This window comes from Physeter macrocephalus, chromosome 4 (assembly GCF_002837175.3).
Source record: "Physeter macrocephalus isolate SW-GA chromosome 4, ASM283717v5, whole genome shotgun sequence".
Lineage (NCBI taxonomy): Eukaryota > Metazoa > Chordata > Mammalia > Artiodactyla > Physeteridae > Physeter > Physeter macrocephalus.
In genome coordinates, this window is record NC_041217.1 from 49663293 (window position 1) to 49677705 (window position 14413).

Genomic DNA, 14413 nt, shown 5'->3' on the forward strand with positions numbered 1-14413 from the left:
GAGCCTGTGCTCCACAACGGGAGAGGCCGCAGCAGGGGGAGGCCCGCATACCACAAAAAAAATTAAAAAAAAATAAAAAAAAAAAAAGAGATAGGGTTGGCAGGCAAGGGTGTGGAGAAAAGGGAGCCCTTCTGCACTGTAGATGGGAATGTAAATTGGTGCAGCCACCACAGAAAACAGTATGGACGTTCCTCAAAAAACTAAAAATAGAACTACCATATGAACAGTGATCTGACTTCTGGGTTTATACCCAAAGGAAATGAAAACAGCATCTTGAAGGAATATCTGCATTCCCACGTTCACTAAGCATTATTCACAATAGCCAAGATAGGACACAACCTAAGTGTCCATCAAGAGATGAATGGATAAAGAAGATGGGAGAGATACATATACACACACACACAAAATGGAATATTATTCAGCCATGAGAAAGAAGAAATCCTGCCATTTGCTTGAGAGCATTATGCTAAGTGAAATAAGTCTGACAGAAAAAAGGCAAATACTGTATGATATCACCTATATGTGGAATCTAAAAAAGCTAAACTCAGGGGCTTCCCTGGTGGCGCAGTGGTTGAGAGTCCTCCTGCCGATGCAGGGGACACGGGTTCGTGCCCCGGTCTGGGAAGATCCCACATGCCACGGAGCGGCTGGGCCCGTGAGCCATGGCCGCTGAGCCTGCGCGTCCGGAGCCTGTGCTCCGCAACGGGAGAGGCCACAACAGTGAGAGGCCCATGTACCACAAAAAAAAAACAAACAATAAAACTAAACTCAGAGAAGCAAGAGAGGAGAGTGGTGGTTAACAGCGCCTAAGAAGTGGGGGAAATGGGGAGACACTGGTCAAAGGGTACAAACTTCCAGTTATAAGATTAACAAGTTTTGAAGATCTAGTATAGTGCATGGTGATTATACCTAATAATACCAATACTATATATTTGAAAGTTGCTAAAAGAGTAGATATTACATATTTTCACCACAAAAAAGAAATGGTAATTATGTGACTTGATGCAACTGTCAGTTAATTGCTATGATGGTACTCACACTGCAATACATAAATGTATCAGATCAACAGCTGTATACCTTAAACTTGGATAAGGTTACATGTTAATTATATCCCAATAAACTGGAAGAAAAAAAAGAGGAAGAATTTTTAAAATAAAAAGATTTTATATGCTGCCAAGAAAAAAGAATAAACAGATAAACATAAAAGGATAAGCATGACCTCAGACTTGAAAAAGTAACAGCGTGGTAGAGAATTTGCCAGAGCTAAAGCCATCCTGATACAGCCCATGGCCAAGATGACTTTTCTCTTTGAAGACAGCTAGTAATTTCAAGAAACAGATAACTTGAAATAATTAGATCAAAGAACTTACAAATCCATTAGAATTTTCCCAAACAGCAGAATTAATAACAGAATAAAATAGAAAATGAAAAATATAATGATAAAGACAGAATGAAAACATTATGAAATCCTAAGACTTAAAAGTGCAGTTAAGCTAAAAATAGGGTAGTAAAAGGAAAACTATACACTGGATAATTAATCCAAATTTAAAGTAACTTTTTTCCAATCAGTAATTGCAAAGAAAACTCAAAGCACCTCTATGGAATAAACTCTGCACTGTAACATGCCAGGTATAATATTCCTAAGTGAACAATGCAAACAATACCTTCTCTTGTTGAATGTATCAATTCATTTAAATTTATTGAGAGTCAACTTTGTGCCTGTCACTGTTAAAGGTACATGGACTCCGGTGGTGAACAAGATCAAGTTCCTGCTCTCATAGAGCTTACCATTTAAAGCAGAACTGTCCAACAGAAATGAAAGCCACAAATGTGAGCAAAACTATGTCATTTTACATATTCTGGATGCTAGGTTAAATTTTTTAATCCGTAAAATTAATTTTAACAATCTATTCTAGGGACTTCCCTGGTGGCACAGTGGTTAAGGATCGCCTGCCAATGCAAGGGACACGGGTTCGATCCCTGATCCGGGAAGATCCCACATGCCACGGGGCAACTAACCCCGTGCGCCACAACTACTGAGCGTGCACTCTAGAGCCTGGGAGCCACAACTACTGAAGCCTTCACGTCTAGAGCCCATACTCCGCAACAAGAGAAGCCACCGCAATGAGAAGCCCACGGATAGCAACGAAGAGTAGCCGCCGCTCGCCACAACTAGAGAAAGCCCGTGCACAGCAAAGACCCAACGCAGCCAAAAATAAATAAATAAATACATTTATTTTTTTTTAATCTATTTAATCTGACATATCTAAAACATTATCGTGTCAACATGTAATCAACATAAAAACATTAATGTGATATTTTACATTCTTTTTTCATACTGAGTTTTTGAAATGTAGTGTGTATTTTAACACAGCTCTTCTCAATGAGGACAAAGGACATTTGCTGAATAGTCACATGTGGCTAGTAGGTGCCATACTGGACAGTGCCAACCTAGGAAGAGGGACGGGGCTGCTTTCTTCTTTTTTCCATTTCAAATCTTGTCATTTTCTTTGACTATTTATAAACTCTCCACATATATCTCTGATAAAAATAACTATAAAGAGTTTTCTGGTCAGAGCAAATAGCAACTCCAAGCACCTATTTTATGCAAAACTGGAAACCATAAATATGAAAAATTCTGAATAAACTGTGGTATAGTTACACAGTGGAATACTGAACTATATTATTTCAAATGGATATATCTCAGAAACACACAGGATAGAAACAGAAAGTTGCAAGATACATCTGGCATAGAATTTATGTAAATCTTTCAAACATACAAAGCTACAAACTGGCGCCTGCCCCACACACACCCTCCACAGATAACTAGAATAAAATGGAATAAAATGCAACTATGTAGAGGGGAAGGATAAACACCATCAGGGTAGTGTTAAACTCAGGATAGGAAGGGAGAAGAATGAGTTTGAGAAGCTCTGCAAAGGGTATTCAACTGTCTCTATAATGTTTTCTTTTTTAAAAAATGTGACATAACATTAACATTTGTTAAATCTGGGTGGCGGGTACCTGGACATTCTGTTATGCACTCTACTTTTCTGTATATTTGAAATACTTCCTTTTTTAAAAAAAATGCTTTCTTCACATTTTATTTCTATTCCTGAAGAATAGACCAGAGTTTACTGGTATCAGAAACTTAACTTCTGATAAATATACATTTTTATAAAAGAAAATATTCTTTCTTCATACCTCCTTAAAGTTCATTCTCAGTTTCACAGAATTAATCATTCCACACTGAATCTGGTCTTTGAGTTAGCTAATGGATTATCGGCAGAGTTAAAAATATATATATTGATTCAGAAGCTAAACACAAGTCCAGATGCTATCTGGAGAGAATCCGGAACTCCTCTATAGTATACACAGAATACATCTTTTTTCATAGCTAAAAGGTTTACGTTTACCAAAAATCAATGTTCAGAGGTCTCAATTACTGATGTAGCACTGTGACTATGAATTGTCAACATTAGGAATGTATTTACCAAACTTACTATTCCCCTCAGTGCAAAAACATAAATTGTATGCTTTAGTCTAGATGCTAGTCACCAATAATGACACTTCTTAATGCAAAATGTAGAGAAACAATTTCACTAGTTGCCGTATTAAAATATACCAGGCAATTTCTCTGAAGGTACACTTAATAATATATATGTGATATTTATGTGTATATATACACATTTATTATATATATACTTTAGATATATGTACTATATATAGCTTAGCTATTTTGTAGAAAATAAATGGACAAAACATGTATTGTTACCACCAATAATAGTAACCAGAATTCATTAAGAAAAAGGATAGACGGTCTCCCTGCAACCCACTCCTACTTCCACCATGCCTCCTCCAACCAAACGCCTTACAGTACAGAAGTGTGATAAAGAATGAATAGTAATAACAGCTTAAAACTCTTCCTTATTTTTAAAAAAAGAGGCCTCTAGGAATATCAGTTTTAAGAAAATAAAAATGTTGGTAGAAAGTTACTACTACAGAAAATCTGGTTGCCTTCCTAGAAAGAGAATTAAAGGGAAAATGATTAGATGCAATACGAATACAGTAAGGCGACCAGACCCAAGACTGACAAACAAAAATCACTACTCATATACTAGCAATAAGCTATTAGGAAATGTAATGCAGAGGAATTACACTTATGATCATAACAAAAATTTTAAGAAGCCCACCAATAAGCTTAACAAGAAATGTCCAAAAACAATGGGAAACCAATGGAAAATCTTTTACTTAAGGATACAAAGATGACCTAGACTGGCAAAGGGACACCATATTCTTAGATGTAAGGACACAATAATGCAACAATGTCAATTCACCCTCAAATTAACGTATAATTCAATACAATCACTATCAAAATCCCATCAAGATTTCTGAATCTTAACAATCTGGTCCTAAGAATCTTTGGAAGATATAATATGCAATAACATCCAAATAAACTTTGAAAAGTAACACAATAATAGGGAACTACCCAGGTAAAATATACACTTTAAGCTTATAATACAGTTACCGTAATTAAAATATGTTAACAACGTGCAGGAAGAAATAAAGATGAATGGAACAATGGAAAGAGTTTTAAAAAGATCTGTGGACATTTGAGAATTAAATATATAAGAAATACAGCTCTTCAAAGCAGTGGAAATTGATGAACTATTCAATTACTAGTACAATGGAAAAACATTAAGTTGGTTCCAATCTCAAATATGTATATATAAATTTCAGAAAGGTTCAAGCTGGTAATAAGAAAAAATATGAGGAAAACAGGAGATCTTTAATAATCTTGTAAACAAATATTCGTCAATAAGAAAATGGTTAACATCAAACAAAATGGTTAAAATATATCAAGAGCACAGAACACTATAAAGCTATTGAAAAGAATGAGAAATGTACACATCCTGGCATAGAAAGGTTTTCCAGACATATTAAATGCAAAAAACAAATCTGGGAGGAAAAAATTCATACAGTATAATGCATTTACTTGCATTTATGAAATGGCAAGAGAAGTATTAATATGTGCACTCACATAAATGTAAATACATAAAAAGTTCTGGGAAGATAACATATCAAACCATGAACAGTAGTTTCCTCTAACAAGGGAATATGGATCATGGGTCGGAATATCAAAGAGGACTTTCATGTCTAATCTACATGCTTCTGTACTGATTTTTTTTTTTTTTACATTGAGATACCTCTTTATATATTTTTACACAATTTAAAAAAGCAAATTTCAACATTAATAAAAGAAAGTTACTATAACAAAAACCTTCAAGTGTCAACCTTTCTTTCCTATAAGAAACAGATCGGTGATACGAATTATGCCTGTTAGTACTGCTAGTCTTAGGAAAATTTTTAAGTTTTCCTAAGAAAATTACCAAGTTTTCTTAGTAATTATCTGGAACCACAAAATGCTAAGTGGCAATCTTTAGTACTAACTCAGTATTGTTATTTTAATTTGCTGGAATTAGCACAGAGAAAGGAACATGTTAACAAAATTGTATATGTACATATTGTATATTATACTAAGCCACAGAACATTTTCTTTGACCTTGACCACATCAAGTGAAAGGTTTTCTAAACCCTCCCTCTCCTTGGAAAAGCAAACCAGGGAATATAAATTGCCTGGGCCTGCTGAGCTTTGTGTTCTGCTGGATCAAAAGCCAATACTGGCAGAGTTCACTACAGAGGAGCCCGCAGTACCACCACCATAGACTTAGCACATTTACAGCACAAAGCAAAGACAGAGAAGAAGCCCAATATAGGTCTCATTTTTTTAAGCAACCAAAATTAAATCTGTCACAGTATTATAGTTAATGTGCATTAATCTGTTCATTTATTTGAGTGAAAGTTCAATTGAAAATAATTGACCTGGGACTTCCCTGGTGGCACAGTGGTTAAGAATCCGCCTGCCAGCGCAGGGGACACGGTTTGATCCCTGGTCCGGGAAGATCCCACATGCCGCGGAGCAACTAAGCCCGTGCACCACAACTACTGAAGCCCGTGCGCCTAGAGCCCGTGCTCCACAACAAGAGAAGCCACCGCAATGAGAAGCCCGCGCACAGCAACAAAGAGTAACCCCCGCTCGCTGCAACGAGAGAAAGCCCGTGCACAGCAATGAAGACGCAATGCAGCCAAAAATAGATAGATAAATTTATTTATTTAAAGAAAAAGAAAAGAATTAAACTGAGAAATCATTCTAATTAGTACAATGATCACAAATTTACATACTGAAATTATGCCCTCAACCCAAAAAGGCAGAGATTAGTAACCAACAGATATCATACAAAATACCACACTTCCCCACACACAGACACACAAGACTAGTTTATTAACTGTTTCATGAGAGTGTTCATCAATATCTACTTAAGCAGCATCATTCTTTTAGACAGCAATTCTAAACTATACCTAAAAATTCTCAGATATTAACATAGGCAATTACTGTAAAATAACTGAATAAAGAAACACAGAAAATACTCCAGAGTGTTAAACTAGTTTTTTAATTCTATCATATTACCTAAAAAGGAAAAAGAAATGTCTTTATAAGTTGCATATTACAATAATAAACTACATAGATCACTTTAAGTGGCTACATAGATTCCAATACAAAGAGAAAAGGAGAGTTGTAATTTATCAACAGGGAGTGGGGGATATAAAAGTCTTTAAATAAGAAATATTAGTAATACTAAGTCTAGAGGTTAAGCCAATAGTTCAACATTACCATGAGATTTCAAATTGCACTGTGAGCACCTACTGCTCCATTTGTTAGGCCATAATATCTAAGTCTCAATCCATAGCCACAGAGTAAGTATATAGATCTAACCCTGGTCTACCATTCTGAAACCCTCATCATTGGTCTCAAGAGAGAAAGGGTAAAAAAAAGACTAAAAAATCTTCCTATATACACACACATACATATACATATGTACATATACACAAACCCCAAAAGGTAACTAAGCATCATCACACATAACTATAGAATCACAAATAGGTATCCCAATTTCTTTGGTCTCTTATCTTTTTCAATTTGAGCAAGCAAGTTTTTATGGGGTTTAAGTGAAAAAAAACCCTGCAATTAAGTACTTAGAACATGCCTGGCACACAGCACTCAATAAGTGGCAATTATTTCTTCACAGCTTCTTCCAGGGACTAAGGCCCACTCTAAGTCTGTCAGCAGAACTCTGTGTCTTACCTCCCTTTTCCCTGACACAAGATTCTTTCAAAAGTGCACCTCTCGGGCTTCCCTGGTGGCGCAATGGTTGCGCGTCCGCCTGCCGATGCAGGGGAACCGGGTTCGCGCCCCGGTCTGGGAGGATCCCACATGCCGCGGAGCGGCTGGGCCCGTGAGCCATGGCCGCTGAGCCTGCGCGTCCGGAGCCTGTGCTCCACAACACTGTGAGGCCCGCGTACCACAAAAAAAAAAAAAAAAAAAAGTGCACCTCTCAACAGACCTTCAACATATGAACTTTTAGAGATTTAAAAAAAAAAAAAAAAAAGTTGAGGCCAAAGCATCTCTTCCTGCCGCAAAAAAAGTGGCATAACACAGTGGACACCTGCATGTGGACACTAGACTTGCAACGAATGGACTTTTGAACCAGTTTTAAGTAGAAGAGTCAATACATTATGTTTTCGGAAAACTGACAATCTTTGAATTACTTTTGATCCACCACTCTTCTTAATCTCACATTACCAACAGTTCTCAAAGTGTGGCCCCAACTAGCAGCCTTCAGCAACACCTGAAAATTTGTCAAAAATGCAAATTCTCGAATCCCACCTCAGACCTAAATAAGAAACTCTGGGGGTGGGACCCAGCAATCTGGGTCTCCACACTGAAGTTTGAGAACAGTTCTATATGATCTGGTAAAGTATCAACAGTGACACTCCAAATTTATCTATTCCAGAAGAAATCTGTTAAGATTGATATGGTTAACATTATGTATTTTGAAATTTTATACACATAGTATATGAGAAAAAGCCCAATTTGACTCACAAAATTAAGAATATAAAAGTTCTACTAAAAACATGCTTTTAACAAGAAACTTTATAACCAGAGGTAAAAATAACACAAGCAGGCACAAAAAGTTCTTAAAGGATGTCAGATGAAGGAGATTACAATATAAAAAATCATTAAATATTAACTAGCAAACAAATAAATGTGCCAGCTTAGAATGAGGTCTCAACCTAAACTTTACATATGCCTTGGCCTGTGTTTCTAGTTCAACTTCTGTGAAGGAAGGAAAACACCAGTATGAAAAGAGTAAGAAAGACCCATAAGACAAATTATCCTAAGAAGATAACATTTACCCTCAAGGAAGGCAGGTCTAAGGTGATTTCAGATCCCTAAAATTTGCCTACCTTTTTGCTGCTTTCTGAAAGTCCTTTAATAATCAAGAGTCACTTGAGAGAAAAATAGAGACTTAGACAAAACAGAGACTTAAAATATAAATGCTGGACTTCCCGGGTGGCGCAGTGGTTGAGAGTCCGCCTGCCGATGCAGGGGACACGGGTTCGTGCCCCGGTCCGGGAAGATCCCACATGCCGCGGAGCGGCTGGGCCAGTGAGCCATGGCCGCTGAGCCTGCGCGTCCGGAGCCTGTGCTCCGCAACGGGGAGAGGTCACAACAGTGAGAGACCCGCGTACCGCAAAAAAAATAAATAAATAAATAATAAAATAAAATAAAATAAAACCCATGTTCTCTAAATCTCTACACTATGGCAAGATTTGGCGACAAAGGCTTGAGTTTCAGGCCCATAACTTAACAGCTATGTGCCCTTGGGAAGTCACTTAATTCTCTTAACTCTTCATCTATAAGATGGGAAGATTAATATCTGTCCCCACCTATTTCAGAGTACAGCTAAACCTTGAACAACTTGGAGGTTGGGGCACCGACGCTCCACGAAGTCGAAAATCCTCTTATAACTTTACAGGTGGTCCTCCATATCCAGGTTTGGCATCTGTGGATTCAACCAACCGCGATAAAACTATAGTACATATTTATTGAAAAAAATCTGCCTGTAAGTGGACCCTGAAAGTTCAAACCCATGTTGTTCAAGGGCCAACTGTAATTGTAAAGATCAAATAAGATAAAGGACATAAAAGGTGTTCAAAAACTCAAAAAAAACTACACAAATATAAATAAGTATTACCATCATCATTACTGATTTTGACAGAGAGAGTGAAGAGGAAAAAAAAATGATATAGTATAGTAATTGCAAGGGGGAAAGATACTGGTTTTTCTTTTTAAAGCAAGTTGAAGACCCTTAAGGAGAAACTTCAGACTTCAAAATTTACCTGGGACCTTACTGTCAATTGGGCTGTGATAAAAGAATCTGTACCACAAATTACTTTGTCACTTTTCTAAAAATACAGACACACCCAGATACCTGTAACTTACGCAGATTTGGAGGTTAACAAAAACCTAACGGCTGATTTCTTTTTAAAAGTCTGGTTCTCATAAGAATCAGTAGCCACTATACTAGGTCACCATAATTAAAATTCCCTTACAACTGCCTTCCTGTTCTTTTCTACAGTATCATTTTCAACCTGTGGTGCCGACATTTTTCATTCTGCAAAGACTAAAACATGAACTACAAATCCTAAATAAAGAAATCAGACCACTTAAACTGATGAGTTTAAGGGAAAAGTTTTATTACTCAAATCTTCACAATTTAAGGTTAATTTTTAATAACATTACAGCAAATGAGTGAGAGAAGGAAGTAAAGTTGAAGTGAAATCACTCAACTGTTGTAATATATGTCAGATATTAAAAAGACAAGGAGGTATTCAACCCTAGATTACTAGTCACAAAACATCAGCTCACCAAAAAGGTTCAATAGCACATTTCAGAAAAATCACACAGCACTCACCTCTTTCATACCAAAAAACAGCCCAATTATTTTTATTCCTTCTAAATTACATTCACAAAAGGCATTTTTGGCAAAGCAAATTATAACAACTTACTCACATATTAATAAAAAAATATCATTCTCATTTTCAATGAGAAAACACCATTTCTTTTATCTACAGAAGAAAAATCATGGACTCTGATAAACCCATTTCTGTAACGTACATACATTTTTACTGACTACGTACAATATTTAATCTATATTTAAACCTACATGTAAACTCAACAGTCAAACCTAACTTTCATATATGAAATTATGGGCTAATACCTCAATACTGAAACTCAAGACACTGGCTTGTACACTAGTTACCAGGTTTTTTGTGTAAATGTCAAACAACAGGTCCACAGAGAAGCTTTTGAATCTAACTGAATTTATTCATTCAAACCAGAATTTATCATGTTTCTAAGCAGTGGTTCTCACCAAGGGGCAATCTAGCAATGTCTGAAAACATTTCTGGTTGTTACAACTGGCTGGGGGGGGTGGGCAGGGAGAGGTAGTTTGCCAGAAAGGGGTGCTACTGGCATCTAGTGAGCAGAGGCCAAGGATGCTGCTAAACATCTTACAAAGTATAGGACAGACCCCCACAACAAAGAACGACCCACCCCAAAATGGCAGTAACTGCCAAGGTTGAGAAACTCTGAGCTATAGAAGTTTATAAACACCCATCTGTCTAAAAACAGTACTCACTTAACCTTTGTTTCCTATATTATTTGCCAATTCTATTCTTTACATACTAGTCTTTGGCAACAAACTTACCCTATTCCCATCCTTTCAATCAGCTTCTAACTTCCAAACTTGTCAATACAGCCAATTTCAAAACTTATTATCTTTGACTCATCCCTGTTTTTAATAGTAGCAGTAGTTGTAGTAGTAATAGCCAGGGCCAACACATATTTAGCCCTTACTACATGCCAGGCACTATTCTAAGTGCCTTGTACATATTAACTCATTAATCTAGGTACTATTACCAGGTATTCTTATTATCCCCATTTTACAAATGAAGAATCCAAGGCACAAAAAGGTTAAATAACTTGTCCAGGGTCACAAATAAGCAGTCAAGCCAGGTTTCAAATCCAGGCAGAATGCCTCCTAAGTATTCCAAAGTCGTCCTGTCTTCTTTCATCCTCCAAACCAAATCATAAAATCCTTAAGTTCCACAAGGACAGGGACCTTGTTATACTCACAGCAACATCCCCAGGGCCCAGTACATAATAGGTACTCAAAAAACTTTTCTTTGTTGAATGCATGAAATATCCCTCAAACTCACCCCACCTGTTTCATTGCCTCCACTCAAGGCCAAGGCTTTCAGCACCTCACACCTGGGTTTCTTTACATAGCCTATAAACTAACCAATCAGGTAAATGGATATAAACTCCTCTGCCACATTTTCATTAACCCAGCCCATAATCCAATGTATTCAAAGTTTTCTTCCCACTGCTTCTCAATTATCAGTAGAATCATAACATCTTAAGAGTCAGATGGTACCTTAAGAGTCAGATGGTACCTTAGAAATCATCCAATCCAACATTTAACAGATAAAGGAACCCAAAGATGGTAAGTGACTAAATCACCCAGCCAGGTGGAGCCAAGACCAGAACTTGATTCTTGCAATTTTTGCTCTAGGATTCACTCCTGGAGGATTTGCTTCACTCATGACAGATGTCTCTCCTCACTATACCATCAACAAATTACGTTCATTTCAATTGTTCACACTTAAGTTGTTTCTCCTGCACAGCCTGCCCTCTTTTTCTTGCTCCATAGATCCAAATCCTATTCATCCTTCAAAATCTCCTATTCCATTCTTCATGACCTCCTTCTTCTCAGAAAATCTTACATCCTGAATAGATGCTAGAGGAAGAGGATCACCATTACCTACTGGGCCAAGTTTAACACATAACTTAACACTTCCCACAAAGCAAAGCTACTTGGATCATTTCTTCCCTGAAAACTATTTACCCATTCTTTCTCCTATGTTTCAGGAAGTGATTTCGATACAGACTAACTTATATGGCACCTTCATAAAATGTTTATAGACCTGGAAGAGAAGCTCACTCACATCTTTTAGAGTAGACATGTAACTCCTGAATGGCCCAAATCACCTATACCTCTTCCATTAGGAAACTCAGGTTGTTCACAAAGTCCAAACCCAGAACTCTGATACAACTCACCTAGCAGCCACAGCTTCTAAGGTTCATCTCTTTCTCTGCATACTATCATTTGTCTTAACTTCCTCCAAAACTCCATTTCTGAGGAATAGTTCACACTTCTTTTCCTTCCTCGTCTTCCCCACCTATGCAGTATAGAATACCCTCTTTTATCTTTTATTATTTTCCATATGCCTCTTCAATGAAAGTCCAGTTTGCTACCTCTCATCCAACCTCAACTAGCCAGTCCGTTATACAGAAGTCACATCTATCTCTTCAGCCTCTCTCAGGTCTTAGGGTATCTCAACTCCATGAAGGTTAATTTTGGTTTTTTCCCCCCTTCTCCATTCTTCCTTCCTCTAGACAAGTGGCCTCAAAAGTGGTGTGGGTGCAGCTCAGAGGAAGTGCAAAAGGATCCACTGGGCTGCAGGAAAAAATTTATTAGAACTCTTGTTATATTTATTTTTTCATCTCATCCTTTCTTAAATTCTGTTTCTGTGTACATTTCTGAGTTACACATTAGTACAGTAATAAAGATACATAAATTCTTGGAGTACATGATCACGAGTCTGGAGACAACTGTTTTAAAAATACCTTGATAATGACGCCAAAGTAATAGGTTCCAGACCATATAGAGGATGTAAGTATGTATGTGTGTGTGTATATATATATATATATATATATATATATATATATGCACACCTGGTAAGAAGAAAAACTCTTGTTTGTATCCAAAGTCCTAACGATGCCCACCAACCTCTAACCCCTGCCAGCCATCTCAGAAATGTATCCTACTCAAAAGAGCAGTACAGAGGATGGTTTGGCAAAGCCCTTCATTTCCAGTTTAAAAAAAAAAAAAAAAGAAATTCAAAGTGCTAAGATACTACCCTTATCTTTCCCGTAGAAGGTTATTTCAGGGCACTGTTCACTATCCTGACACTGCTCATTGCCTGATTTATACGTATATACTTCATAGGCCACTACCTGCTGAGATTCAGTTCCTATTTCCCAATCCCTCGAGGCACAACTCATGCTCCCTTCGCTAACGACCGATTTATACTAACACCTGGACTGAGCTCACACCTCCCTTCATCCTTCTCTCCCCTGAGGACACTATCCACCGTCTTCCCCGAGCCGCACAGTCGCGTCCCAGGGCAGAAAACAATCCACCCAAGGTCCCTAAGACCACTTCTCTTTCCTCCTCCGCCCCCGGGAGCTGCCAGCCAGGCTGGAGACGGGAGGGGGGAGGGGTGTGACTCGCCTCCCGTGACTGGCCCAGATGGCAGCAGATTCCGCCCCCACTCTTGGGCACCACTCCACCCCCCGACCCCCTAGGGCTGCCTGTCTGCCTCCCACCCCGCCCCAACCCCACCTCCGGCCTCCCCCACGCCCTCACGCCGGCTCCCGGACACACTCACCGTGCTGGGTGAAGATATTGAAGCCGGCCTCTGCGGTGCGCCCCGCCAGGTCCCGCCTGCGGCTGGAGGGCCTGGCTGCGCTGCTGCCCCGGATCCCGCGGGGTTGCGACTGCTGAAGCCCCGGAGGTTCCCCGACGCGGCCCACCTGCTGCCCCATCCCTGCACTTGCGTACTCCCGCGCCCCCGCCGACCCGTGGTCACATTCCTCCTCGGCTCCGGCCTCGGGCTCCAGGCGCTTGCTCCGGCCTCTCCTTCCCAGTCGAGGCCCCGGCCCTGAACGGTCCGGCCACTGGCGTCTCCGCACCCGACTCCTCACAGCAGCCGCCGCGCTGCCTCTCGACGCCTCACAGATTCTCTTTTTCCCTCCCCATCCCGCGGCTCCGCGCCCTCAACGCTGCCGCCGCCGCCGCCGCCGCCATCTTTAAACCACCGAGCACTGGGAGAGCGTGGGACAGAGCGTCTCCCGCCCCCCACCCGACCAGTCACCTCCGCTACTCGGAGGGAGGGAGGGCTTCCCAGCGGCCCCGCCCCGCCCCGCCCCGGCCCCGGCCCGCCCGCGCGCCCCCTTCTCCTCGGAGGGTGGGTTCGCCCCCGCCCCCCGCAGCCCCCGTACCTACCTCACTGGCAAGTCTACCGCTGCTTCAGGTCTTTCGGCCCTTCGGTTCGTTCGCGGCACCTCGGCCTTCCACATCCGAATCCGCCTTAGCCAACCCCTCCCACGTTCGGTTCTACATGCTACCGCCTTTTTTTAGGGTTGGTCGGTCTAAAGCCTTCCCTGTCCCACCTCCACCTGTCAAATCAATCAGTCGCGCTGAGCGCCCCAGGTGCACAGCTCGCTCTTTAGCAGGCACAGTTGGGACAGAAAAGCACAAGGCGTTTGGTGCTTGCCATCCAGGTGAGGCTCCCTAAAATGCCCCGGAGAATACCTTTAAAT

At 39.9% G+C, this 14413-nt stretch overlaps 1 protein-coding gene across 5 annotated transcripts in view; it reads right to left on the minus strand.

Annotated features, from left to right (window-relative positions):
* Positions 1 to 13918, minus strand: part of ABL2 (ABL proto-oncogene 2, non-receptor tyrosine kinase) — a 122502-nt gene extending 108584 nt beyond the window's left edge. For 4 of the 5 annotated variants that reach the window (XM_024133651.3, XM_024133648.3, XM_024133650.3 and 1 more), the window contains exon 1: positions 13480 to 13918. In XM_024133651.3, the coding sequence (XP_023989419.1) occupies positions 13480 to 13636 (157 nt within the window). In that variant the 5' untranslated portion in view covers positions 13637 to 13918. The remainder of the gene's footprint in view (positions 1 to 13479) is intronic. The other variant, XM_055084179.1, reaches the window with a different exon arrangement.
* Between the last annotated feature and the right edge of the window lie 495 nt (positions 13919 to 14413).